Genomic DNA, 23,423 nt, shown 5'->3' on the forward strand with positions numbered 1-23,423 from the left:
ATATATATATATATTTTTAATATTTATTATTAATTGTAATTTTTTCAAAATTTTATGTTTCAGCAAAAGTGGCATTGGTCTTTGGGAATCACCGAGAGGGTGAAGGTGGAATTCGTTGCAAAGGCAAAGATACGCCTCTGCAACACAGTCTCTGATTGGAAGGACAAGTGGGAGATCTACGGGTATGAGGGAAAGCCCACTGAGCTCACGACGGATGTGTGGGATGGCCTCATCGCCTATTGGGAGCACCCCTCTTCGATCAGAAAGGCCAATTCGTGCTCGGCTTCTCGAAGGACGAAGGATAAAGATGGTCATTTGTCCATGCTTCACAGAACCGGACAAAAACCTCATGCAGGAGTCCGTCTAGAAGCTGTAAGTTTTGTTTTAAATATATATTTTAAAATATTCAATTAATATAATTTATAATATTTAATTTAATTTTTTTTGTAGTTCGAGAAGACGGGAGTCTTACCTTCTCTGTCTAACCTATTCAAGATGACTCACGCCACATCCGACGGAGTTTTTGTGGATCCTGCATCTGAGAAACTCTTCCGAACAGTGGATGGTCGGATTGAAGAACGGGAGACGCAACTAACCCAGGAATCTTCCTATGGATTACCAGTCACATTGTCCACCCAAGAGGTCGACAGAATCTTCGAAGAGGTAACTTAAAATTTTAGTTTACATTATTTTAAATATTTTAACATAATTAACTATATTAATATATGTTTTGATTTTATAGGTGGCTCCTAAAAAGAAGGGACGGATAGTCGGTATAGGCTCTGTTAACGAAGTTGCAAGGGCAACTTCGTCATACACTTCGAGACGGGATGAAGAGACTGCTCAGATGAAGGCTCAAATGGATAGCCAGAAGGCTCAAATGGATAGCCAGCAGGTTCGTTTAGACTCTCTTGAGGATTTGCTAGACGTGGTGGCCGTGGGAAACCCGGTTATGCAGAGAATGTTGAGTGAGAGACGAGCCGCTCTTGGAATGCCACCACGAGATCCCCAAGAGTCCGATCCAACCCGTCAACAGCCGAGCAACCCCACCAACTACTTCGACAATATGTAGTTTTTTTTTTTTTTTTCTGTTTGTATTATGAATTTAAATATTATTGTATGACTTTTTAAAATATGTTTTCCAATTTCATATTTTGTTTTAAAATTTAAATTATTTAAAATTCTGAATATTAAATATAAATTAAAATCTATTATATACTAATTAATAATAATATAATAAGAAACGATGTAAACTCCTCGTAAACATTACATGGAGTTTACATCGAATGTTTACGAGTGATTAACATCGAAATATTTACGAGGATTTTACATCGAAATGTTTACGAGTGATTTACAATGAAAGTATTTACGTGTGCTTTACATCGAAATAATTACGTGGGCTTTACGACGAAGTCTTACGTGGCGTTTACGACGAATCCTTTCCCTGCGCTTTACGAGGAATATATTTCGTCGTAAACGTAACGTGTCGTTTACGACGAAACCTCCGTTACGACGGACGTTTAACAACGAAACGTCTTTCGACGTTAATTCGTCGTAACACCCCGTTTACGACGAATTTACAACGAATACTGCCCTAGTAAAAAATATGTTTTCTTGTAGTGTACAATAAAGGTTTTTTTTTTTTTTTTAATGCATGTTTGTGTTTGTTTGTGTGCTAGTGCTCATTTTGTACTCTCTTTTCGCAGGCTAATCCTCCACAGCTTCACTCAAACCTGTTGTATGTACAAAGATATAGGCGTGAATCTAAACTTATTGGTGAAGCTGCTTACTTCTTCACAAACATACTCTCTGCAGAGTCTTTCATCTCAAACATTGATGCAAAGTCACTCTCAATGGATGAAGCTGAGTTTGAGAAGAACATGGAATCTGCACGGGCACGAATCTCTGGCTTAAGCAACCAGCCTACTGCACCACCACCCCTTCGTGACGAGTCCACTGTTCATAAAACCCAAATGCTGAACCCCAAGAGAGAAACAACTCTTTTCCAGTCAAGATCGATCGTCTGATAGTGTCTCTGGAACCAGTGACATAGTCAACGCCAACAGTGAAATACCAATGAAGAAAGTTGAATCCGTATCAGATTTGGAAGATAAGGGTGCTGCCAAGGCAAACAAAATCTCCCAAGAATATCCTTACTTATTTGCAAACACTGGTGATTTGAGGATAGGAGATGTTGAAAGCTTGTTAAATAGTTATAAACAGCTCGTGTTCAAATATGTGTGCCTTTCCAAAGGATTGGGTGATGCAACAACATCTTTAGCTTCTTCATCAACTCCACCCTTGCAAGCTTTGTCCGGTTTTGATACGGCTAAGGAACCTGAGGATGAGCATACAACATCATCTTAAGATGTAAGGGAAACTGACAGGAGCGTTGATGATCTGGTGCGAGCTCTACAGGGTGAAGGAGAAGCTGTTGTTGATAAGATCTTAGATGTAAAACAAGAAGAGTATACCGCAGTTTTGGCAGAAGAACAAACATGAAGGAGATGCCACAACAAAATTGATTTGATGAAGCAAGGTCCAAAAGAGAGTGTGTCAATTCAAGTACACGGACCTGCAGGAGATGAGAGAACCCAATGAATCAATTTGTAGGAAACATAGAAAATGTTTCTCTTCTTGAAGAATGGGGCCATCCGAAAAAAATCTTTGCAAGCTTATTTTTTATTTTTTATATAAAATTTTCAGCTAGATTTAAAAACTTTGGAAAACGAAGAAAAATAATCTAAAAGTAGTAATTTATGTTTTGCAAAACTAATCTTGTATAATTTTATTCAATACTAGGTTGGTTTGAGCGGAGATTTTGATTTTTTTAAGTGTTTGAATTTATATATTTTTAGCTTCTTGGTTATATATTTTTGTGCGTCAAAATCATTACTGTTGACTGTACTATAGTTGTGATCCTTTGAATGAGATTTATTTTTGTTTAGGCAGAATATCTGCTTTATTTTGTTTATTTTCTTTGTCATTTACTATAATGTATGTTCTTATGTATTCTTTGTCGGGTTGTGCATTGCAATGCTCGTCCAAACTTTTCAGATTGTTGTGATTGGATTATGCTATATCAAAAAAAAAAAAACTGAATTCATACTTTTTATTGTAACTTTTCACAATTATTAAGACACGATAAACTTATATGCCATGCGTAAATCATCAAAACAAATTTTTTTATTTGTTTAATAGCTTGAGCTGGCTATTTGGTTAGGAAAGCTTAGACTTCTCTGACAATTAGCTAAAGTGTCCGAGGCTAGCACATCCTACCATGTTAGATGTTCTTTGGTGAGAGAGATTTCGTCATAAGAAAAGAACTGTGATGATGGTATGGAGCTAAGCGCCACTCTCCCTGACGTCATGAGCATGGAGAAGACAGTCAAAAGTGTAGTTATCTGAATACAGAAGATTGTACTACACAGTGCATCAACAAAACATACTAACTAAGCTAAGCCAACGTGTGAACCGAACCACTTTCCATATTAACATGTGCTAGTTGCCCAAGTGTTTGGGGAAATTAACCTGGTGAGTATAAGAAAGTGCGTTCACCTCCAATGATTTTGGGCTTGACAGTGGTGAGTAAGAGCACGGTAGGGGCCGCTAGGTGTGATTTCAATTTTCTTCCCTGAATGCTGCAGCCGCCTTGTGGGCCTCTACAGAGCACACAGTTGGATGTAAGTTTGTTAGAACACATTTAAAGCTTGATGTCGTTCTGAAATAGGAAATCTCACTCTTTAGGCTGTTGCATGTGTTCAGAATAGATACATAATCGTTAATGGCTACAACATGAAATCAAGGACAACATAGACGACTAATTTGTGTGTGGGAGTTACCATATAGGAGGTGCGCAATTCTCTTAGTCACTTCATTTGTTGTTTTCTCGATATTCACATTGACTTGTCGAAAAGGAGCTGCTGTTTGCATATCTGAATGGGACTTATCATGTTATGAGATCTCCCTGGTTGCTACCAAGTCGTCTGTTTCCTCCTTCAGCTTGTATGTTCCCATATGATCAGCCAATTCATTCAAAAAATAATCAAGGAGCAACGCTGAAGCAAAAGATGAAATTAGCACCAATCTATATCCATCCACCAGAGGTCTCTTACGAAACTAAATGAGAGATAGTCTTAAAATTGTTAGTAGATAGATTAAAAAGCTCAACCTGTTTTTTAACTTGCCTTGCCATAATAATTGGTGAAAATTGTGTATATAAGCCCTCTGCTGTGAACATAATCTGATAAAGCTTTGATCATCGCAGCAGATTTCCCTGTCAATTATATATCAAAAACACATCTTAGTTTGGTTCTTAAATTGTGAAAACATCTTAGTAAAAACAAACAAAATATTTCTTGTTTTGGTGTCTCTATAACCTGAGAATCTGTCTTATGTACACCCAACAATCATCTATAAACACAGAGAAAACAGTACACAATTATTAGAAAACAGAGAGAGAAGTAAAACAAAGTAAGAAACACCAAAAGGGTTTTATTTGTTTTACCTATGTTGAGATACTTGTAACCTATTGCAGAGAAACCAATCGTATCAGTTGCAGAGAAACTCAGATTATTATTGCGCCATTTCTCACTTATTAGTTCGTGACTTATATTACAAGCTTAGTTACAATACAATAACTCATAGAAACGTACTACGTATAACGCTTATCGACCTTAGTTGCTTAGTTACAATAACTTTCCAAAAAGGCTTTAGAATACTCATTTTATAAAGTTCACCATGTTCAAGAAAAAAAACCCGGCTGGGAAACAAACAACCATTATCGACCTTATATTTTACCAACCATTAATAAGCGAAAAAAATATGTAAGTGAACAAATTTCATATCATATTGTCATAGTGTGATAGTAAGCCGCTTTGTTTCTATATGCAAACATATCATCTATCCATGAGAATCATGTGATCTACAGATCATTTGAAAGTCAAAACATAGTTTGTAATGTTCCTAGCTTGAGCAATTCATGCTTTATAAAAAGTCTTGCAATGAAATCCAAGAAAAAATAGAGCAAAAAACAAATTGTTCCAAAGACGTAAGACTATTTTAAAGGTTACAAAGGCATAAGACTTTCAGTGTGATTCGTGAAAGCCTTAGTGTGTTCAAATTCGTCGTCTGAGATTCCTTCAAATTCGAGTCCTTCAAATTCGAGTCTTCTCCAACTGTTTCCCACCGGATCGTACAATTCAATATAAGGTGATTTGTTGAACGGTACATAAATAAACTCACCAGCATGAGTGGAACCTTGTAGTTCAAACATCTTGTATAAAGGTGAGAGAAAGTCTCGAAACGACCACTTGTGTTTATCTGTTGCATCCTCCAAACTCCACAATCTTTTATCATTATTTGCATCAATACAAGCTAATCTCCCCTTGTAAGTTATCAGCGAATCCCAATGAATACTTGAGGGTAGTTCTATCATATGGAATATTTCGGATCTCACATCAAAGCTCATAACAACCGCATCATACCCTTCACTTTTAAAAGCTAGATAATATATCACCCCCATGATGCATCGACCAGAAGCAAAGGCAACACTATGCTCAATGTTAGTTTTGACGGTCCTCCATGATTCTTGCCCTGATCCCAAGGTAAAAACTCGGCAGACGTAGCATGTTTTCCCCAAGGAAAACATGCTACTTTGTGTTTACCTTGGACTGGATCATATCCTAAAAACACGTTCATATGTCTGGAGCTCAATTTGGGTTTTGGTAAAACTAATAATTGTCCCATGGTCGGGTTCCAAACTAGGGGCTTCAGGGAGTCTACATCTACAATGCAGATCAAACCTTGCACGGAATCCATATGGGAGAAGTAACAATGTTCTCCTAGAACTTTCATAGGATAAGGATAAATAGGCTGAGAAGAAGAGTATGACCTGATAGTAGAAGGAGTAACAAACATATTGTGACCTTGTATTGAACAGAGTAGAAGACTTGGTCGTGTAGTTCCAAACGACTTGATGAAACATGGATCGGTGGTGATTGATAACCAAAGCTTCGACACACAACGAAATCTCCCAACAGATTTGGCAGGCAATCGTAAAAGAATCTCTGAGGTTAGATCCCTGGGTAAAAAAGAACCTAATGTCGATAGTTGCTCCATCTTACGCGAAGACTCAAAACACTAAGGAGATTTATTGGTTTATATATTTTGATAGAATCCATATACTATTTATAAATCCAAGTAAAATATGCAAATCCGGAGGTTGAGTTGACTCTGGATCTTTTATGTTTACTATATGATTTGATTTCTAAAGAGTTTTTCTTGAACTCCTGGTACATTTAGTTTATTACTTTGTTAAGGTGAGTGAACTCTGTCTGAGTATTAGTTCTTTAGAGTTTAGAGTATAAATTTTGACATCTGATATCTAAAATCTCAAGCAAATATGCCATTTATTTTCTAGTCTATTAATCTTACCGTGAGATTAGTCTCTTCTTATATGTTTTTGTTTTGCTTTCACTAGATTGCTTTCTACCAGTAATGCATTGGTCCTTCTTCAATCATCAATAAACTATGTGGTGGCAATAGTGCCATATGATCTTTGTTACTGTTTATCAAAAGCTAGAGTGTCATTCTGAATCCAACTTTGCAGGTAACTTCTCCAAAAAAGTTGAAACCGACCGAGTGCTAAAGCTAAGAGGAAAAAATAACCAGAAGGTGGCTGGTAGATTCTCACTTTTATGTCTAGGCCTTGTTGATATGTTTACTGTTTGTGTATTGTCTCCATAATGTGCCATTTTCTTCGTGCCCTAGTAACGGACCATGCAAAATGGAAACCGATGTGTAGACTCCAAAGCGGATTTGGTAGAGTTCCTTGGCTTGAGGATTTTAGCTATGTCAATGATACTGCTGCTTTGCAGGAGAATGACAGAGCAAACGGGGGTTCTGGACAGACATGTAACCATGAACAGTACAAGCAATTCAGTTCATTCCTCTCGAAATTGATTGCCGCCGCAAAAGAGTTTTCCCTGCCTTCTGAAAGGCAAAAATTTGGTCTGATCACAGAAAAATCACTGGCTTCACCATTTACTGTTGGAGAATCTGATTCGTGGACAGCGGTCCTTCAGCTGGCAGGATGTCCACATTGTTCAAAGATTCTCAAGGCTGGAGATGACATTCAGAGACTCTTAAAGAACGAAAATCCCATAGTCTCAGAGGTAAGATTCTTTTTATGTCCATACGTTTTAGTTAATTTTGCATATTCAGGTATCTTTATTCCACTTGTTGGGTACTACAAACACATGTAGTATCTAAATGAGTGTAACTTGCTAAGTGGGATCGTGTGCTTCTTTTCTGTATTTATTGGTAGAATCCACTCTCTGTAACTTAAACTACTTCAAATCTGACAATATAAAGGACAAAGTTGGGGTTTTCATTTCAGAAGAGATGTTGCAAGAAAAATAGAAAATCATGAAATGACATATATAATTCGAGATTTCGCGATGGACATGTATTCAAATTTTCTTCTTCGTCTTCTTCTGCTGTTTTTTCTGTTCTGAAGTAGAGACACCAACTAGTAGCAAGTATCCTAAACTCAATAAATCAGGTACTTTTCATGATAGCTTGTCTGATTCTAGTCTGGTTTGTTTTATTAAATTCTAGTATTTGCATATTCATAGTAGTGCCATTGCATTTATATATTGAGAGTTAAGTATACACCAGTGTCTTTTCCGAATCTAGAATTCACTCGCTCTATGAACGTGTAACGTTGCAGAGAGAAGTGTATCCTTCCGTGGTGTTCTTTCCAGCAGAGAGAAACAAAGTCATTTTATATGAAGGGGAGATGTCTGTAACTGACATAACAAATAACTCTCTTGAGTTTTTCAGTAAGTCGACATCTCCACCCTTTGTTTATTCACTTCTTTACACATATGCTAAATATTATCTTTGAAGGCACACCATGGCCACAGTAACTGAATTTCCAGATAAAAATAATATCGAAGGAACATAGTTCTGCAGGATCTTAATATGCCTCACAACTAGTTACCTTGTTTTTTCGCAGTAACTTGTTTTCTTCTGGCTTAGCTGGTTGTGAAAACAGCATTTGTTTCGCCGAGGAAGGGCTTTTGGGTTTTTAAAGCTGGAGCCTAAACAAAGCAAGTTATGAATCTTAACTCTTGCAGGAATCATTCCTACTCTGTCTGGAAAAGGAAGAAGGAACACAAACAAGCTTTGATCAACAAACTGGCTGCTCCCAAAGTGAAAGTTGGCACAATCCCTTTTGCTACAGAAAGGCTAGGAGACAGTCTACCGTTTGCAAAATCAAAGATTCTGATACTAAAAGCAGGCTAAGAATCCGGTTTCATGGGTGTTATCTTCAACAAACGGTTACGATGGTCATCGTACCCTGACCTGGACGGAGGCCAAACAGCTGAGCTCTTGAAAGACACGATTCTATCTCTCGGAGGTCCAGTGATGGATAGAGAAAAGCCGCTTATGGCTCTGAGCCGAGAGGGAGACCCCTCCACGGATCTTGAACTCTCACCAGGCGTGTATTTCCTTGATCATGAGTCGGTGGCCCGTCGTATCCAAGAGTTAAGTCTAGAGATTTGAATCCAAGTGATTATTGGTTTTTCGTGGGGTACTCAAGCTGGAGCCATGAGCAGTTGTTTGATGAGATCGGTCTTGGGGTATGGGATGTTGATAACAACCAGCTTGACTTCGCTTGGCCTTGAAGCAGCTGTTAGCATCTATGTTTCTTGCATCTCATGTCACGCGATATAGTAATGTTTTCTTTTTAGTAGGAAGAATCTTAAAAGGCATATATGGTAAAGAACCCATTATGTGGGTTGAAAGATATGTTGGTTAACTGTAACACTTTAAAATGTCTTCTTTACAACAGATGAGATATTTACACAGATTCCTCTTGCATTTGCTAAAAAATCGACATTAAACCAGTTTACAAATCAAAAGTCATTCATCTCTGTTCTTCCCAGTCTTGTACTCCAAGTAAGCATGTATGGAACAACACTTGGCATAAGAGACCCCAACAGTCCAGTGAGACCATATTCCAAAATATAATTAATTTACGATGCAATATTCATCATTAGTTGTACAATGCAACTGAAGACTTGTATTCAGAGACTTGCAGCAATAACATAACACGAAAACAGTAGATGCTTTACCTTAAATTCAGGCTCCAAAATAGCCCAAGGCTCATCTCTAACTTTTAGTTGATACCAAGAGTACTAATATTGTTAAGTCAAAAACACGCATTATTGTTATAAGCTCACCTTACGAGGATTGACCACTCACTTTTGAACAATTGAGTTTCGGACTGTAACAATAGTTAAACCAATGCACGCTACACTAGTGCGTTGTGTATTCCTTGGAGTAAACACTTCTATAACATGCTCTTATCTAAGATAATCAAATCACTTTCCAAACAATTCATTGTTAAAAGTCATATGACTAACTTTTGACCTTTTGTGGCTTCAGGCCAGCTTCTCAATAATCAAATGAAACAATTCAAAATTCAAAAGGAAAATTGGATTGTATGACAACCAAACAATTTTTTTTCTATCATCAACTTAAACAAGTTCTAGCTAGACTCTGCAAACCAAACTGGTAACTCTGCATCCATATCAACAACGAAACACGTTTGATTCCTGGCATTTCGCGCAAGACTGTCCGCTTTTATTTGACCACAATATTCAACCAAACAAATTATAATTCACCAACTAGGTAAAAAAAATTGACCACAACATTCAACATATTTTTTAACATATTTACTAAATTACTCTTTAAATAACTGGTGTAATAACCGATTCATTTGATATTCCATTTCATCTTCTACTACTATATTTATTTTATCATGTTCTATTCTATTTGATGGTTTCTAAAATGTGTTGTATATCTTCTAACTCTACATTATTTTATCATGTTTTGATGTTTGAATTTAGGGTTTATATGGGTTTAAGGTTTAGTGATTGTGATTTAGGGTTTAGTATTTGTAAAGCGGCGAGGTTGAGGGTCATGTTTATGATTTAAAGCAAATTAGATACTTTACATATTTTTTTGATAATTTCACTAAATTGTGCTATACTATATACTATGTTTTAATTCATTTGTAAATAGAAGATACTTTTTATTCTGTACTATTTATGGGTGTTCAGATTGTACATAGAAAACAATGTCGCCGGCACCGCGCCGTCGTTTGTCATCTTTCTTTGTTAACTATGTTTGTATTTTATCTTTTGGAACATCTACTATGATGGTCGTAGCAAAGAAAACAAAAAAAATAAAAAAAAATGAATTTTATCGACGATAAGTGTTTACGATAATTAATTGAGCATCGTAGTTATTTTTTGATTGTCCATCTTAAACCTTAATTCTTCTGGCCATATGTGTTTTCGTCGACATCATCATTTGCTCTCTGTCACCGGTAAATGGTAAGAGCATAATTGGACAAATTGGTTAATTGGCAAATTTTCCCAATTAAAAATTATATCAATAAAAAATGATTTTGAAATATATCAAAGAGGGAATACATGTGTACATAACTGAAACATATTTGAAGGAAAAAAAAAGGAAAAGATAAGCATATTTGAAAGAAATTATACATTTTTCTGACAAAGAAGAAAATATACATGTAAAACTAGAGTATGTTATATATATTATAGAGTTATTCTTAGGTTGACCCTCTATGATGAATCTATAGGTTCATCCCCTAGATACTAACCAATAAAAAACTTCCTAGATACTAACTAATAAAAAACTGTCATGTGTTACTTTCTTAATGAAAAAAATATGAAAAAAAATAAAAATACTATTGACATTGTAAACTTGGTAAACCCTAAACATTTTAACTCAAATTCTAAACATTAAACCTTAAACTCTAGGATTGACACTAAACCTTATAGCTCAAGTTCTAAACACTAAACTCTAAATCTTAAGTCCTAGGGTTAACCATAAAACTTAGGATTATCCTTAGACCCTAAACGGTGTCAGAAAAATCTTAAACCCTAAAAACCCTAAACCTTAAACTCTAAACCCTAGGGTTTATGGTTAATCTTAGAGTTTAGGATTAACCCTAGAGTTTAAGATTAACTCTTGGATTTAGTGTTTAGAGATTGAGCTATAAGACCATCCGCAATGGTGAGACTCATTGGAGTCCTTAGCACAAGGGCATTTCAGATTAATCTTGGATTTTTTGGATTTTTCTAAAAAAAAAGAAAAAAAAAGATGACCATTCACGGGCTGCCACGTAGTCAATGGAACCCGTGAACAGTGTAAGGATCAATCCTTATCAAAGGATTTTAAGGATTCTTTTTTGCACAAACTCTAAGAAAGTGGGCTCCACATCCTCTAAGGATTCCCTTAAGAGCTCACATTGTGGATGCTCTAAGTCTAATGTTAATACTAAAGTTTAAGTTTTAGTGTTTAAAATTTGAGTTATAAGGTTTAGGGTTTAGAATTTTGTAATGTCAATTTTTTTTTACAATTAATATTATTATTTTAATTAGTTAGTATCTAAGAATAACTTATAATTGGCTATAAATATATATTTTTGAAAATAAATGTACTAGTATATAGAAACATAGTAATGGTTAGATTTATTAAAAAAAACAATAGAACAATAGTTCATATAGTAAAACATAACTATATGACAAATAATTTATGTAATATATCACTTTATTTATTTAACATCCAACCACGATACATATAACAAACATATATACAAACAATAAAAAATGCCGATCAGTTATGAATGTTATATATTATAAAATTGAAAAGAAATAGTTGCGTGGATGTGCGAGTCAAAATCTAGTTTTTGGTTTAAATCCATGTTTGATGATGAATTTGGTACAGTTTGGCACATTTATTAAAATTCATGTTTGGTATGATATTCGATTAGTTCGGTTTTCAAATTTATTTGGTTTTAACCAAATTCCGAACTAACCAAAATTTCAAATAAAAAATAATTGAATTTATTTAGAACTAACCAAATTAATTTAAACAAAATATTACCAAAAACAAATACTCTTTTAAACTCAGTTATCAGAAACCACACTACCCCAACCAAATTAACTGGATGAACCGAACCCTCATGGCTATTAGGGAATGAATTTATCACTTCAATTTTGTTTGGTTAGAGTAAACCGAGAATTTGAACCGAATTGGACCGAGTAAGGAGTGGATTGGGTGGAGGTTTAAGATAAACGAGGGAAGCTGTTCTCTTCCTTCCAAGCATAAAATCAAGGATTCCTCTCTAAAGTGTTAAAGGAAAGGAACACAGTCCAGTCCTGAAGCGAGTTTTGTCCGTAAGCAATCTCATACCTTAAACCCTTCTTTTTTCTTTTCTTGTACACTAGACGATTTGGAAAATTTCGATCATGGTTTTGTTTATCGGCTGTAAATTGGAAGTCGAGAGGTGTGACCTTTATCTATATGAAAAGATGCATAGCAGGTGTTCGACAAAATGACTAGCTCGAATTGCTTTACTTCCTTTACAATAGTTTCCTTCTAATACTTCTTGTGAATCTTCCTGTCTTAACACTGCAACATCATATGTTTCTTGCAGGTGTTGTGAAAGGCTGGTACTTGATTCTTCTCTACTTGTGTCCTCCATCCTGTCTTAGTATGATAACTTGACAAACCTACATACAAGTGCCTCCTGTGCGGTAAAAATGTCTCTGCTTTGCTCTTCATCTCGTGTAGCTCCCCCCTTGCCACAGACCAAACAGTCAAGTCCACGTTTTCTGAAACTCAAAACACGTACCTTAACTCTATGCTCTTCCATCAGCTACACTAATGTCAGGAAGCACATCAGTTACATGTTCGCAGAATCACATAATTTTGGTAGGCTAACAAAGAGTCAGATACTAGTTAGTCCGGAGTCTTTTACAGAGAACAGCACGATAGATATGGATTGGGAAGATCAAGAGGACGTGGAGGATACCGGTTCACCATGGGAAGGTTCGGTTATGTACCGGAGAAATGCTTCAGTCACACACGTTGAATACTGCACCACCTTAGAGAGGCTTGGGTTGGGGAAGCTGTCCACTGAGGTCTCGAAGAAGAGGGCTTCTTCGATGGGACTTAGAGTGACAAAAGATGTCAAGGATTTTCCGGACGGGACACCCGTTCAAGTTTCGGTTGATGTCATAAGGAAGAAGAAGAAGCTGAGACTCGATGGGATTGTCAGGACCGTTATCACACTTGGCTGCAACAGGTAGCTTTCTTATGAGTCTTTACTAGTCTTGTCACTGCATCAACTTTGTTGTTTACTTGTTTTTTCCTTATGTGTGTTGAAGATGCGGTGAGGAAGCAGGTGAGAGCATCTTCTCCAACTTCTCGTTGTTACTAACCGAAGAGCCAGTTGAAGAACCGGATGTCATTGATCTAGGATTCACATTCGGTAATGACAAAGCCAATTCCTTTTCTTTGGACGACGGAGAAGAAGATGAGGATGAGGATGATGAGATAGATTGGGAGGATAAGCTCCATTTTCCACCTGAGGTGAAAGAAGTAGATATCTCAAAGCATATAAGAGACTTGGTGCATTTAGAGATCACCATGAACGCTATATGTGATCCTGCGTGTAAAGGAATGTGCTTGAAGTGTGGTGCGAATCTGAATAAGAGGAAGTGTGATTGTGGCAGTGAAGAGAAGGATAAAGGATATGGACCTCTTGGGAACCTGAGAAAGCAAATGCAACAGAAAGAGGGTCTTAGAAACTAAACACCCAACAACTACTTTTTTTTGGATTTGTATCTTTTCTTTCTCGGTTTACTGTTATAAAACCTCAAACCCAAATGTACCGAAAATTTCATTAGAGAATCTGAAGTGGCTAAAGCTTTAGCTCAAGCTCATCATTCAGCGTATGAATATTATACAACACCAAGAACAAATGAAATTAATTGCAGATTTCCAGAACTATAGTGCTAGATTGGTCTTTGTTGAGTTTGTAAGCATTGATCTCATTCCCTTTTTGGCTGATTATGTTTTTGCTTAGATAAGCAACTTACTGGTCATGTCAGCCTCTCTAAGGAACACACGAGGCACTAGTGCAGTTTGTAGTATTCATCGCTTAACTCTCTGAGAAGACTCAAACTGTGTCAAAAGTGACTGCTGGATACTTGTAAAAGCTCTAACTGTTTCAATTCATTAGCATACCCCAAAGCCAGTGGTAAAGCTTTCAACGAATCTGGAATTCACAATTTCAGTTACTAATTTGCGCATTACATTTACTCGTCCCACGTTTTAATGTCTTTCTGTTATTGTATTTGAACATGAATAGCATCAAAATCTTTTAAGAGACTTTGGAGAAACAAAAATTGGTAAAACGAGATTCAAAGATGTAACAAGTTTTAGGAACAGAAGCTGAACAACATCTGCAAAAGCAACTCAGAAATTAACAAAAACTCTTAGATCCAAATACAACTTGTATTGAAACCAAACTCATTCATTGCCACAGAAACAGAGACCATAAGATCCAATACATAATCATTAGCTTCTTATAAGTAGAGACAATAAATAAAACACAAAAGATCCTCCCGAGTAGTAATAACAATCATCTGCTATTGTTGAGAATGGAACCCAAAGTACCCAAAACAGCAAAAGCAAGCAGAGGGCTGACGTCAAGGGTATCAAAGACGGGAGGGATGATGTTCCTGAATAGATTGAGATAAGGATCACAAAGATCCCTGATGGCAGAGAGAGGCTGACGATCCCAAGGGATGTTGGGGAACCAACTCAGCAAAACTCTAACCATCAGCACACCACTGTAGATATCCAGCCACTTGGACAAACCAGCCGCCACAACCGTCAGGGGAGTGTTGAGATAACCCGCAGGGCGGTCGCGGGCCGCCGCGAAGAAGAGCGGACCGGAGACTCGGATAGAAGCTTGAATATGAGGGGATAGGGTTACGACGGCGGCGGAGAATTTCTGGATAAGGGATTTGGTTACGATTCCGGCGAGAACCGCGAGGGTCGTGATTGATTTGGTTGACTCGGAGAAGGGAAACGGAGGAGAGGGCTTAGCGGAGGAGAGCGTTGGAGATGCAGAGGCGGAGGCGGAGGCGGCGGCGGCGATGGTTTTAGGGTTTTTGAGGGAGAGGTTGAAGGAGGGTTTATAGGGAAAGGAGGGACGGAGAGGAGGATGATTGCGAGGGTGGTGGTGGATTGGAGGGAACCTATGAACTGAAGAAGAGCCAAGGGAAAGGATGTTGGTGGTGGTCGAAGACGCCGCCATTTTTGTTTGATGCTCGGAGAAACAAAACTTGCGGTTCGTATAATAAAACGAATCAATTGGAAAAATAGTTTTCTATCATTACAAATCCTTTTGATTTATTAAATTGACCAAAATACCCTCACAACACTGGGAGAACACACAAGGACTGATTATGTTGGCTTAGATATGCTTGTTACTCATCATGTTACCCTCTCCAAGGATGACACACAATGCACTAGTACACTTGTAGTTTACATCTCTTAACTCTCTGACAAGACTCAGCTGTGACTGCTCAATGCCTTGTGTGTTGAACTTACAATACGCCTGCCTTTTACTTAATATGCTTATTATTATACTGTGCGGTGAGCTTATACTCTTGTTGGTATCAACTAAAAGAAAGTTACATGAGCTTAGTGGAATGACAAGGCAGAAGCATCTACTGTTTTCATCTTATGCTAGTATTGCTTCAAGTCTTTAAAGCGTTGTATATACACTCATGATTGATTTTTTTATGTAATCCATTTTCCTTGCGCTGTGTGTTGTTTCATAGTTACATGCTTATTAGATGATGGTTTGTGTTTTACTTGTTAACAATCTTCTCTTTTATCATGGAGTGATGAACAGACTTGATATACTTACTCTCGATAATGTTCTCAAGTTGGCACCACTACATTATAGCAAGTGACATATATATATTAGAAACATGCTTAGAGCAGCCGCATTAATGAACCCCCGGTTGGGGTTCATAATTTGAATTTTTTATTATTTTTTTTTTCATTTTTCGTTTGATTTTTTAAAAAAAAAAAAAAAAAAAATTGACCAATAGCGGACCGCCACGTGGCGTAGGGCCTGCTGAACAGTAACGACCCGGGTTCATGCAGAAGAAGCGCGGCGAGACAGAGTCGTGACTGTAGCATAATATAATAAAAAAAAATTTCGGGAAACGTGTGAACCCCCCTAATAAACTTCCAATGCTGGTGCCCTTAGCTATTAGAGATGAGTAACAAAGCAGCAGCAAGTCCATGACTTTATAACTCTTTGAATGATTTCATTTTGATTATAGAAGTTGGCCTGAAGCCAGATATATATAACAAGAACAAAAGCTACATTCCCAATATGGATGTTTCTGAGGAGGAGGAGGAGGAGGAGGTTAGTGATTATGCAAGTGACTCGGAAGGATCAAGCCAAGGAGAAAACGTTTCAAATTTTATGTTGTCTTAAATGCTTGATGATTGTGAAAACACTATTTGATTCATTTGGTTTATGTAAAAGGAAGAGATACTAAACTCATATGAAAAATTCAACATATAATAGAGTAGCAAAACGAACATTTATATTTATATAAAATATCATGAAGACTTGGATAGATTAAACCTAGTGAGACTGGTGCTTTCCTTGAGCCTACTACCCCAAAGAACCAGTTGGATCTGAAGCGGGGACCAGAGTCGGAACATAGCTGAGGAGAAGTGAGCATCTAGATCCTGCATCATGCTTGTCCACCTGTATGCATTTATCCTCTCCCACAATGTGTAAGAATCTGCCAGAGTCCAAAGATTTGCCGGGACACACTATTACTTTATTCTCCTCGTCGACCAAAAAATTCATCCCAGTTAGAACATCCATTGGTTGTTATAGACTCGTTTCACTGTTAGGAACTTGCTCCATGACATGGCTCCAGCACCATCAATCTTGGTTGCCATCCATATATCTACATCGTCGGCAACCGAAGCTAGCATACAAAGTTTGTGCTCTTCTCTAGTCACAGACAAAGCAAAAACATTGCAAGAAAGAACATCAACGGGAGGAGACATACTTGTAAATCTCTCTGTTGAAAAATCGAATTTTAGTATGATATCCATCCACACACGTGCCGCGACGCCCTAACCCTAGAATGGACCAGTCTCTAGCCTCATTAACAACCCTCCATGAGTTAGAGGTAAAGTCATAGATCTCATATAGGCGTGGCTTCGTAAACTCAAAGGCAGGTCCCGGACCATGTAGAAGAGCAATCCTCAAGATTTTGAACTTGTTGCATGAGGATTTACCGAGAGCAAAGATATCAGATCTCTCGTAGTAACTTCTTGGTTTGATCCAAGTGGTTTCATCTAAGCATGGGTTCCAAACCACTAGTCTATCGTCTTCGGTGATGCATAACAACAAGCCATCGCAGTGATAACCTCACGAATACTGACTTCTTTGGAAGAATTTGAAAGAGGATATTTGAGGCTAAACTGACTTGTTATGTTTACAACGTTGTCTTGAGCTCCAAGTAAATTAATGCTCACTAGATAAACCCTAGAATCAATCGACGACTTCTTGAATCTCAAATAATTGATCAGAGCTTTCCATCTTTTGGATACTGATCGGAATCTTGCTAGTGATGCCAGTGGAACCTTTGAGAGTATGTCCACTAGCAAATCCTCCGGAAGATACTCTTCTGATCCGATTCGAAACGCGTTTCACTCCACAGCTTCTTCATCGTCGGATTCGTCAACAAGAGTAGGAACTCCATGAAACAACGCAACAAACATTGATTATCGGATGTGATCAAGCCAAAACCCACAAAAATCTCCTCTCGGTTTCAACGATCGATGATTTCGATTTTAGAGGTCGTTCTTTGTTTTTTTTTTAAGGTAATAGGGTTGTGATTGATGGTTTAGTGATTTATTTCGGTTTAATTGTGTAAGTTACCGGTTATAGGACGATTTTCTTAGTTTTCTTTTATTGTATGTAAAATCTTTATTTAAATAGCTGTGGACCGAATTATGAATTCATAAGCCCATTCGATTTTGGGTAAATGAGTAAAATATTATAACTGTAATTTTGGTGGGATGAGCCGGGCCCATGCTACAGTGCAACGCATGAGCGACTCTTGAAAGCCCAGATAGCAAGCTATCTTAACGGACATCATCCCTTAAAAATAGAGTTAACACCGTGTGACCCGATGAGCCACATATCAGATACTACACTTGATCTTAGCCAAAAGGCCGAGAAAGGTATGAATTGTTCAGATTCATGGCCTCTTCTTTTATGCTACTCCTCGTGCCGTACACTCTCGTATTGTTAGCGATGTGGGACTTTAAAGAGAGTAACTAGATTCTGATCCGCCCTTTTATTTTTAGAAATTTAATTTACATATTTGTGTTTTTTTTTGTAATCATATTTTTTTTTGTTTTTCTTTAAAATCATATTTTTATAAATCTTAATCAAAATCTATTTTATAAAATAATAGAAATTTAAAAGTTGATCCGATATACGCTCAGATCTTTGTAATCATATATGCTCGTATGCCCGTTTCTTTGTAATCATATTTGTCTATTCTAGATTTTGATATAAATCAAATTTATTTGATATAAATTTGTATTTTTGATTATTATTTACATTTAAATGTTACAAAAAGAATTATAATTGTGCAGATTATAATATGTTTAACTTTTTTAATAGAATATATATTGATGATGAAATATGTAATCAAGTTTTAATAAAATCATGACATTTTTGCATTTTTAGCATTTTGAATTATTAATGATATTCATACTTGAAAACCTATGTGGCATCTACCCGTAAATCTAGACCCGGATCCGATTAAATATGACCTATATACCCAAAAATATTGATTTATTGTATTGATCTAAATTTTTCTAAATTTAATTTACAATATAGTTTTAATATATTTTCATGATATTTTCATATTTGATCATAATCCACGTTAAAAATGGTAAATTGAGTGATATGCGTATAATTTAGTTCAAATTTTGGATTAAATTTTAAAATTTATCTTTAAAAACTCCATAAAATCCGGTTAAAACAAAAAAAAAATTCACTCACCCGTGATCTGGTAATGGTTGATCCAAAAAAAGCTAGATAAATCTAATGGTCATCTATATGAAAATATTATAAAGTTGGTAATTTGAGTAATGTAGTATGCCTTAGGCGGATTTGAACGCTACAACAAATTTATAGATTTGAAATGTTATACTTACGTACAGGGCCGGCCCTGAGAGTTTGGAGGCCCAAGACCATTCAGTAAAGGTTTCAAAAATTTGGGGGCCTAAAAAAATTTTTTTTACAAATTAGGAGCCTATTTACATATAAAAAAAATTCAAAATTTTTGGGGGCCCAAGGCTAATGTTTCATTGGGCTTAGCCCAGGGCCGGCCCTGCTTACGTAGACATGTATAGATTTGAAATAAATAGTAACAATATCAATTAGGTATGGACCATGGCCCGTATTTTTAGCTAACATATAAAATAATATATTTGTATTTCTGGTCATGAGAAAATAATTTGTGGGTTAAATAATTTAGTTACTACAATAAAGGAAAAGTAGTAGAAGGGAGTAGGTCCCGCCGGTTACAGGGAAAATGATCAACTCATCTGGAAAAGTACATAACCGTCATACCTTTTTTATATGTGGTGGTTATCATATAAAATTTTTTTTATGTATTGTTGAAATAATAGTTGATCCGCACAACCGTACCAGTGATTATTTTATTTTTACACACATAATTAGTTGTTTTACATGATTAATTGTAATATTTACCATATTACTAATTGTTTAATATAACATTTTAATACACAACAATTTTATAGTTCACATGCAATAATTTAATTTTTTTTTTTTTAATTTTTCATATTTTAAATCATGTGATACAAAATTCTAAATTGAAAAATTTTACTGGTGAAAGATCAAAAAAAATATTGAAAATATTATATTAAATTAATATCGCAGATTAATACAAAAATGTACATGTGTTTAGTTATAATTAGAAAATTAGTTAGATATTTTAAAATTTCGTTTTAGTTAAAATAAATATAAATTTAATTTTAAAATAAACACGACATTAACTAAATATTTAAAAGTTTTGTTTAAATGAAAATCGAATATACATTTATGTTAAACAAACACGAAATTACTTAAATATTTAAAAGGTTTATTTTAATAAAAAATGTTATATATATTTATATTTATATTGTAAATAAAAAGATATAAAAATATTTTATTCAGATATAATTTTAGAGTAAATATAGGAATATCTATTTGATTTGTTTGTCTTAGAATAATTCAAATAATTTAAATATTTATACAAAAATTAATTTTAACAACTTTCTAAGGAGTGATTCAAATTAAAAAATCACACATGAATTAAATCATGACTTCTCTTTTAATATTTATAATAGATACTACTGTTTTAATAGAATATTAGATCTTGACCCGCGCTACAAAGCGCGGGTATATTGTTTGTTTTGTTTTTTCGGTATATTTTTTATATATAGCTTAAAATGAATATCACCCCGTTCCTGGTTGAACAAAAAAAAAGAATATCACCCGTTCCACATTCATAAAATCAGTTAAATGTAAAAAGTAGTTAAATGAAATAGGTATGTGTTTTGCTCGTAGGAAGCAACAAATATATCAATATACAATTTAGTTATCAATATTATTTAGTATATGAACTTTAAGATTTTTAAAATAATTTCAATGGGTTATTCGAACCAGAACTAAAATTTAAAAATATCTGAATGAGGCTAAAATATTAAACTCCGAAAACCCAAAATCCGAATTAGATCCTAACCAAATCGGAATGAGTAATCGAACGACCACCCCTAATTTATGTATAAGATATTGTATAAGTTTAGACACATTTATCCAGAACCAAAAAACTAAAACCAAATGTAAACCTAATTCATAAATAATCAAGTGAATCATATATCTCTGGAACCAAAAAATTGAATTGAACGGAACCAAACCGCTAACCAAATAGGTATCCAAAATTTTAAAATGGAATTATATACCCACAAATATTAATTATACTTAATTTTTAAATAGTTAAATATACTAAAAATACTATTTATTAACAAAATTACCTGAATATTTTTATCCATAAATTTAAAATTATCTAAATTATTTGATATTTTTATTCAAACCGTTCGATATTTAAAGCTGGTATAATTATTTATTTATTTGTAAACATAGTAATTGATACTATGAATATAAATGCTATTAATTGTTATTGATAATGTATATACAGAATGGTATCAAGCATGCGAAAATCAAAGCATCTAATAGATGAATTGGTTGCTGTCAATGATTGTAGTCGAATACTTTTTCCACTCAAAGTAATGCATCCCGAAATGATAGGAAGTAAAGGGAAGAAAAAGTTATTTTTTTTCATTTTTTTTTCATCGGGAGGTTATATAATACCAAGGGAAGAGGAGGTTATAATATATATATACATGTCATGGCAGTTAAATTTTTAAGAAAGTGGGTTATAAATAATTGGATCAAACAAATATCAATTGGTCATACAGGAGTTTTAATAGAATAGATGTACAAGCAGAAAAGAAAACACTCTCTCGTATTCAGCGGGTTTTGAATAAAGCTTAACCGACAATAGTCCTAAACCTGAAGTCGAGCAAGTCTTTGGTTCTTGCCTTTAGGTAGTTCGATGTTCAGCTAGAGTGTGAGAAGAAGAAGCCAACTTTCTCTGATTTTCCATTCTCGTGGTCAGTTTTATCTCGTTCGATTTCGTCGTTATCTTATTCGAAAGTCTGAATCTTCTTGGCGTCCGTGAAGCATTTTTTTTTGCCTGGAAAGTGACTTGAATCGGCCAAGGAAGAAGAGGGGATTGTTCAGTCGTTGTCTTGCCATGGTACCACTAGGTTTAGCTTGATGATGGGTTTGGTTTCTATTAGCACAGTCATCTTTATTCGATCATTGATCTTGTTTGCTCCGTGTGAAGCGCATGAAAGGCACTTACTTTATCCAATGCGATCCCACAGAGACTGTTTTGGATGTTAAAGCAAAAACGGTTTACCCAACCAGTTAGCAATCAGCGTCTCATCTTAATGTCGACATTGCACAGCACATGGACTTGGTGCATTTAGAGATCACCATGACTGCGGTATGTGATCCTGCGTGTAAAGGAATGTGCTTGAAGTGCGGTGCTAATCTGAATAAGTAGAAGTGTGATTGTAGCAGTGAAGAGAAGGATAAAGGATCTCATTCCCTTTCATCTTTGTACTTTTTGGCTGATCATGTTAGCTTAGATATGCTTGTTACTCATCATGTTAGCCTCACTCTAAGGAACACACAATGCACTAGTAGTACATATGTAGTTATTCACCGCTTAACTCTCTGAGAAGACTCGAACTGTGTCAAAATTGACTGTTCAGTGCGTGTGTGGAGAGCTTATAACAATGCTCTGTGCCTTTCACTTGATTTAATATACTACTCTTGCTAGTATCAACTAAAAGGCAGAAGCATCTACTGTTTTCATCTTATGCTACTGTTGCTGCATGTCTCTAAAAGCATTGTATTAACTAATGATTGATCTTTATATTGCATTTGAAATTGATTATTTGCGCTTTGTATGGTTTCATACATGCTTATCGATGATGATACGCTAATAGAGATAAGTTACGAAGCAGGTCCAGATATTCATGGCTTTTAACCCTTTGAATTATTTCGTTTGATTATAGGAAGGATCAACACTTGGAGTACAAAGATTGGGAGGAAGAGAGATGCATGATCCTGTTGTTTTGCTTTTGTATGATTTTACCTACTCTCATTATCCTGACTTACTGTATTCTTTATGCAAGGAAGATATACTAATTAGCTCAAATGGAAAAAATTCCAACATATAAACGTAGCAAAAAGTACTTTCATTTTCTACAAAATATCATGAAATTGCATAACTAAACCTAGTGTGACAATCACAAGACATGTGATTGGTCTTTTCCTTGCACATACCCAAAAGAACCTTGTTGGATATGAAGGAGAGACCAGAGTTGGAACATAGCTAAGGAGAGAAGTGAGAATCTAGATCCTGCCTCATGCTGGTCCACCTGTATGTATTTATCCTCTCCAACAATGTGTAAGAAGAACCTGTCAGATACCATAGATTCACCGGGGCACACTATAACTTTATTCTCCTCGTCTGCCAGGAAATTCATCCCAGTCATAAACTTCGTTATAGACTCGTTTCAATGTTAGGAACTTGCTCCATGACATGGAGCCGGTACTATCAATCTGGGTTGCCATCCATACATCTATATGGTCGGCACGAGACAAAGCAAAATTTCTGCCAGAAGAAGGAATATACATACTTGTGAATCTCTCTTTTGAAAAAATCGAATCTTAGTAAATATCCGTCCATGGCTGTTCATTAGTATAACTAGAAGCAAGCCAGTACGTATTTGAACCAGTCCCTAGTCTGGGTCAAAACCCC

The 23,423-nt window shown here is 35.7% G+C and overlaps 3 protein-coding genes, 1 long non-coding RNA gene and 3 pseudogenes across 6 annotated transcripts; 3 read left to right on the forward strand and 4 right to left on the reverse strand.

Moving 5' to 3' along the window:
• Nucleotides 1–3,084: 3,084 nt before the first annotated feature.
• Nucleotides 3,085–6,130, reverse strand: LOC106370492 (annotated as a pseudogene).
• Nucleotides 6,131–6,746: 616 nt separating this feature from the next.
• On the forward strand, nt 6,747–8,876 carry LOC125586842. 3 transcript variants are annotated; one of them, XM_048756574.1, is made up of 3 exons: nt 6,747–7,175; nt 7,733–7,844; nt 8,021–8,876. In XM_048756574.1, exons 1-3 carry the CDS (start codon nt 6,747–6,749, stop codon nt 8,041–8,043), a joined length of 564 nt encoding a protein of 187 aa, XP_048612531.1. In that variant the 3' UTR covers nt 8,044–8,876. The 3 variants fall into 3 exon arrangements, with proteins under 3 accessions (XP_048612531.1, XP_048612530.1, XP_048612529.1); XM_048756573.1 differs by having other exon boundaries at nt 8,142–8,876; XM_048756572.1 differs by having other exon boundaries at nt 7,733–8,876.
• A 3,157-nt stretch (nt 8,877–12,033) lies between these two features.
• Nucleotides 12,034–13,832, forward strand: LOC106371899 (large ribosomal RNA subunit accumulation protein YCED homolog 1, chloroplastic-like). Its single transcript, XM_013812009.3, has 3 exons — nt 12,034–12,281; nt 12,542–13,192; nt 13,275–13,832. The coding sequence occupies exons 2-3, from the start codon at nt 12,648–12,650 to the stop codon at nt 13,699–13,701; spliced, it is 972 nt and encodes a 323-aa protein (XP_013667463.1). The 5' UTR covers nt 12,034–12,281; nt 12,542–12,647; the 3' UTR covers nt 13,702–13,832.
• Nucleotides 13,833–14,409: 577 nt separating this feature from the next.
• LOC106371900 (ylmG homolog protein 1-2, chloroplastic-like) lies at nt 14,410–15,263 on the reverse strand. Its single transcript, XM_013812010.3, has one exon. It carries the CDS (start codon nt 15,212–15,214, stop codon nt 14,534–14,536), a length of 681 nt encoding a protein of 226 aa, XP_013667464.1. The 5' UTR covers nt 15,215–15,263; the 3' UTR covers nt 14,410–14,533.
• Nucleotides 15,264–15,590: 327 nt separating this feature from the next.
• LOC125586841 lies at nt 15,591–19,184 on the reverse strand (annotated as a pseudogene).
• On the reverse strand, nt 18,020–18,193 carry LOC125588097 (annotated as a pseudogene).
• A 278-nt stretch (nt 19,185–19,462) lies between the features above and the next one.
• On the forward strand, nt 19,463–22,874 carry LOC125587992. Its single transcript, XR_007324389.1, has 2 exons — nt 19,463–22,097; nt 22,675–22,874. It is a non-coding gene; the product is annotated as an uncharacterized LOC125587992 (long non-coding RNA).
• The last annotated feature ends 549 nt before the right edge of the window (nt 22,875–23,423 follow it).

This window comes from Brassica napus, chromosome C5 (genome assembly GCF_020379485.1).
Source record: "Brassica napus cultivar Da-Ae chromosome C5, Da-Ae, whole genome shotgun sequence".
Lineage (NCBI taxonomy): Eukaryota > Viridiplantae > Streptophyta > Magnoliopsida > Brassicales > Brassicaceae > Brassica > Brassica napus.